This window comes from Salmo trutta, chromosome 10, assembly GCF_901001165.1.
Source record: "Salmo trutta chromosome 10, fSalTru1.1, whole genome shotgun sequence".
Taxonomy (NCBI): Eukaryota; Metazoa; Chordata; class Actinopteri; order Salmoniformes; family Salmonidae; genus Salmo; species Salmo trutta.
In genome coordinates, this window is record NC_042966.1 from 8,216,816 (window position 1) to 8,222,815 (window position 6,000).

General features: G+C 42.3%; 1 protein-coding gene across 1 annotated transcript in view; it reads left to right on the plus strand.

Moving 5' to 3' along the window:
* Nucleotides 1–5,351, plus strand: part of LOC115201039 (src kinase-associated phosphoprotein 1) — a 49,311-nt gene extending 43,960 nt beyond the window's left edge. The window contains exon 12 of the mRNA XM_029764255.1: nucleotides 3,730–5,351. Coding sequence (XP_029620115.1) covers nucleotides 3,730–3,822 — 93 coding nt within the window. The 3' untranslated portion in view covers nucleotides 3,823–5,351. The remainder of the gene's footprint in view (nucleotides 1–3,729) is intronic.
* Nucleotides 5,352–6,000: the final 649 nt, after the last annotated feature.

Consider the following 6,000-nt stretch of genomic DNA (forward strand, 5'->3'; position numbering starts at 1 on the left):
TTGGGGTCATCTAGGAGGCGGTGGTCATCTCCCGGTCAACTTACAGTAAGGTTATTTTTCAGGCCCATCCAATAGCCTAGAACTGTGCCTGGGCAACCCCTAAAAATCTGCCTAATTATTATAAATGAGGGGCAGCGTAAACCGCTATCATTACAGACACTCAGCGGCATACACAAATCCACTTTAAATTGCTATTAAGTTAAAGAACCATCCATAATCCCAAGGCGGCTTTCGAAGAGAAGCAGATTGTTTGTTCCTTCATAATTTAGACCGCTCTCATGCTCAGTCATCTCTCGACTTTGAATCTATCTCGTTGATTCAATTAAAAGATTGCCTGTTTATTAAACAGATCTAAACAATTTAAAGAAATCACCAAGCCTACAACCAATGTGTCCAAATCTCTAAATAGGCATTGCTAGGACTCCCTTTAAATATTAATATCAGGCAAAATAAGTAGACATTTATTTTGCAATGGTCGGATACGTGTCCATGTGCAAAAATATTTATAGAACAGCTAAGGCAGTCCAGTCCACCTGTGCGAGCAAAATTCTTTGACTAGAATTGTGGTCAAATAGACCAGGAGCTGCGGCTTGTAAGAGGTGTCCATGTTTCATTGTTAGGATGACTAGTGGAGAGAGACGCAGCGCTGCAGTGTGCGTCTGATGACTCTCCTTGTGGATGAGAGCGAAACAGAGAGGGGGAGAGGTAGCTAGAGAGAAACAGGGGGAGATGAAGGGAGGGCAGGGAGAGATTGTAACACCCAGACGGCGGGTTCAGCGGCAGGGCAATGAGAGACTTCCTGCGCTCCATCACGCCCAAGGTCTGCCTTATGGGTCAGTCTTATTAACACTCCTCCTGCGTACGTGTGTGTGTATGTAGGTGTGTGTTTTGTGTTCGTATGTGTGTGTATGTAGGTGTGTGTGTTTGTGTTCGTACGTGTGTGTGTGTGTGTGCATCTGTGTATGTGAATGTATGTGTTTTACGTGTGTATGTATTGCTTATACATCAAGAGAAATAGTGAGAGAAAAAATACAAAGAATGACAATGGAACGTGAGCAGAACCTGATGTTCTACAAAAAGGAGTGAATGTATAGCTCAAGGAGGAGAGTGGGAATCGGGTAGAGCAGCTGTCACGGTGACCTGGCATGGCATACAAAGTGCTCCTTCTCCTGCATCCTGCTTCTGTCATTCACCCTATGAGAGACAGTCAAGCCAACCTCCTCCCTCTTCAGGCATCGTTAGCTGTCAATCTGTCCTCCTGCCCAAAGTGAGCGATGGGCCCATCCAAATGTCACCATTAGCCAGCCCCCTGAGTGGTAAATAAACGATGCTACTGGTGTACTGCAGGTGTTGTCATGGCAACTCGCTCAATCCCCCTCTCTCCCCGTGCCAGCCCCGCCCACGTTCATTTGCACCCACTCAATGGAGGAGTCATGGGGAGGTCAACGAGTCAACGCACCGCCACAACATGGCGCTGTTCCCTCCTCATTCCACCTCCTCCCACCATACACGGTTATGAACCCAGGCCACACAAAACATTCCAGAGCGCCACTAAGGGCCACTTGATCCTTTTTTTTATTGAAGGAGAATGTCTTGGTATGGAAATGGCATGGCATCCTTGGCACCCACAGAAAGATGTTATCCATTGTATTTTCTCCTGAAACTTAAAGTCCTACTCCAGTCTCCTTTTCACCTCATTTAACACCTGATTTAGTTAACAAAAGTCACATCTCAATAGGTGGTCCACTGGTATCCCCATCACATGAAACAAGTGTTTGGGGGGGGGGGGGCTCCCTCTTTTGTTCCTCAAGCACGGGGGGGAGGACGATGATGTCACAAAGTGACCATCAGACCAACCATCAGTGTGTCGAAAAAACACTATTTTGCTCAAAATATAGATTTTTTTTTTTACCCTTTAGTGAGTGTACTTTATTGTATTTATATCACTTTTCAACAGGAAAAGTCCCCCAAAAAATCACTGGAAGATCATCATATACAAAAGTCTGATATGCATTTAACACCAAATGAAAGGAGAACAATCAGGAGGTAGGAGAGATTGTAGTTAGGGCATTGTCATTGGAATACATTTACTCCCTATGCTTCTCTACGAGACCTCCCCTTCCAGCAGGTGTACTCTGTATGAACCCGTAGTAAGCAGCGAGGAAGATGGAGTTGGCATGCTCAACAGACCTTTGCTGCCATTGGCACACTGTGGCGAAGTAGCAAGCGTATTCAAATGGTGGCGTTAATAATCAAAAAGAGCTTTCTCAGGGAGGACGTGAGACTGGCTGCACAGATGGGCTTGGGGAGATAAATACAACTTTCTGTCACTGTGGTTGGAGGAATGGAGCTGCAACAGCCCCGGGGGAGAGAAACTGTTTCCGTTCCTACTCTCTGATTTCCCCAGTCCGTCTGTTTCTCTCCTTTTTTGGATTACTATTCAAGCTAGCTTTCCACAACAAAACATTTTCGCTGTATGTTTTTGGTTTTTAAGATGGAAACATGGGTTTTTATTACTTCAGATATTAGGGCCATGTGTTGGAAATCACAGGGACTAGAAAATGTACCTTTCCTGAGGAAAATGTGTGTGCTTGCTTCACTTGTCTTAAAGTCAGCAAGCACATCAATTTGCCATTCTGAGTGGAGTATTCCACCTTCAATCACTCTGTAATTGCATTGAAACAGTCAGTTCTCAGTGCTCTGTGTAGGCGAGCAGACAGAATGATAATGTTTTCTCTGTTCTGCACATCCAGATGGATGAGCTGCTTATCATGACCTGCTCTAAGAACACTTCAGGCCTGGGCCATCACTCTGATCTGTGAGCTCTAACCCGGCCGATACGTCATCTCTGTCCAGACACAACTTATACGTTATCTCTGTCCAGTCACCAGTCATTAGGAGTAGGTCTGTTTTTCATTCCTCTGGCTCTATAGTGAGGTGTCACAACTCTCTGTATGATAGGATGGGCTGCTGACTGAGGATGTGGGATCTATCACACCAGTGGCCAGAGAGACAGCCAGGAGAGGGAGAAATGGTTCTACAAACATGCATTCTACACGCAAACCTCATACGAATGGTTTGATCGATAGATAGAAGATAGCCTTTGGCTTTCAGATGTTGTACCCAGAGTGCGAATTACACCGTGACATTCGGGGGTTCTCGCGCCATTTAATGAATGGAAAGAGACATCTGTTGCAAAACACCAAAAGTGTAATGACATTTAGCGATTGTCATTGGGTCTACGCTCTTGTAGTCTGAATTAATTGATGACAAAATGACATTTTTTGTGGTAAGAAAAGTTGGGACACCTGAAAAGAGGCTGAAATATGGGACTGTAACGGGATGACAAGTGCAGCCACATGGGATGATTTATTTTTTTACCATGTGGCAGTGTTCGTTTAATTTGGAATAAGCTTTTATTTGAATATTTACCACTGTAGCAGTACAAATTGCATTTTAAACAAATAGGAGAATTGTTACATTAGCATTATTTAGAGCCCTCCCCCCAAAGTTAGACTTTTTTTGCATCATGACTCATTCAGGGGGTCTCAGACCCTCCTGGGCCCCTGGTAATTCTCAATCTGCATGTACCCCATAAATGACAAAACAAGGCATCAAGAGCCATTTTGAGGCAATGCTAAATTCTGTTATAAACCTATGATGACACAGTCTACTGAGCATAGTTGTGCTTGTTCCTCCTCACCATACTTGTGTCTCTCTGTGTTCCAGGAGTATAACATCCATGGCTGGTGGGTCGGAGAGCTAAATGGTACCATCGGTATCGTCCCTAAAGACTTCCTCCACCCTGCCTACATCCTCTGAGCTCCAAGAACATTTTGTACATTTTAGTCATTTAGCAGACGCTCTTATCCAGAGCGACTTACAGTAGTGAATGCATACATATTTTTTTTCTTTTTTCGTACTGGTCCCCCGTGGGAATCGAACCCACAACCCTGGCATTGCAAACACCATGCTCTACCAACTGAGCCACACGGGACCAAGAAGTACTGGATCACTCTCTTATCGTTAAAGATGATAAAATAATTGAATGGAGTAATGTAGCATAACAGGTCTCCTGACACCCATTGAGCAAGCCATTGAGAGAGCAGGAGAGGTGTATATTCACAGCGCTTGACCGGCCATTTAAGACATCTGGTGGCTGAAAGTAGAACTGCGTGGGAAATTGAATCGGCGTTATAGACGGGTTGGTTGTAAAACCGACGCGTGCGCAACTATGGGGCAAAACAGACGAGGCTGGCTTAGATTGTTGACGGCATGTAAACTATATTTAGTCTCTAAATGTTTACTGAACATGTAAATATATTTGCACAATGAGCACTTGTTGTTTCTCAAATACATAGTTACAGTTGTTGGTTAGCTAGCTAATTCGTTTTTAGCCATATTAGCGTAGACGTGTCATGAGTCAAAACAAGACATGGAATCAATAACAAGATGCAATGAGCTGAAACGAGCCACCTACAATTCCCCACATGGCAGCTTCTTCTCAATGTTGCTAACTATCTGACCATCCAGAATCATTACACCACATGGCCTTCTGCCTCATCGTCTTTTAGTGACGTTGTCAGCTAACCCGTCTTATAGATACTGATATGCTCAGTAATGCATAATTATAGCGTCATTGACATCATCATTGAATTGGGAAAAATGATTCCAACTATACGCCATAGAAAACATATATCATGCACTATTCTACAGGAACTGTATGTTACACGTTCCGCTCTGATGATAGTTTATCTTTGTATTACGCCTTACTTATACAGTTGAGTGATGTGACTGACTGCGTTCCCAAACACTGAACACTTCGAGATTGATGACAAACTGAGATATTTTATTATTTCGTAATATAATGTAATGCAATGCTGTTAGTGTAAGGTTTTTGTGTTATGTTTTTGTAAAGATTGACTTAATTCCCATGCATAAATGACATTACCTTGGTCCTTCTGAGGCCTTTGATCTACACATTGAATTACGGATCATGTCAAAAGGTTTCCTCTATCCAATTGTTTCCAGTGCGCAGTATTTGTACCCATGTGTGTGAATGGAAATGGACAGATATTAATGAAACATTATGCCCCTGTGACTAAAATAGGAAATCCTCACCTCTGAGTGAACTGGGGGCTATTCGACATTAGAAAGCATACTAACTTGTGCCTTCAACAGCCTTGTTTCTGAAGGAAGGCTTCAGTGTGTGCTATCTTGATGCAGACATTAAGATATATATAGGCAACAAGGGTTCAGGCTTTGAAATTGGAATACCTGATAATTAACAATATCAAGAAAAATATTATATTTTCATTTTGAGCTTGTACAAATATATTTTCTTAGCCTAACGGTTGTGTTTTTCTTATGCTTTGGACCTACTGGCCTTTTATGTCCGAGTGAATTGGGTGCTTTTGTATTCATTTGTGGATGTCCATCATCCATTTCATATATGTTACAAATTGCAATTCGTACAATATGTTGCGAATTGCAATTTGAAACAATATGTTACACATTTGCAAAACTTATATGTTACGAATTCCAATTTGTTGTGGCTACCTACCCATACGGAAAACTAATATATGGCAATATATGTATATTAAGGATATGTTTTATATGGGCATATATACACTGAGTATACCAAAAATTAGGAACACCTACTACCATACCCCGTTCAAAGGCACTTACATTGTTTTGTCTGGCCCATTCACCCTCTGAATGGCACACACACAATCCAAGTCTCAATTGTCTCGAGGCTTAAAAATCCTTCTTTAACCTGTCCTCTTCCCCTTCATCTACACAAATTAAAGTGGATTTAACAAGTGACATCAATAATGGATCATAGCTTTCACCTGGATTCACCTGGTCAGTCTATGTCATGGAAAGAGCAGGTGTCCTTAATGTTTTGTACACTCAGTGTATATGCCCATATACAGTATGCTTGTATATGTATCCACACATAAGTACGTATGTCACATACTGTATATGTTGAAATATACA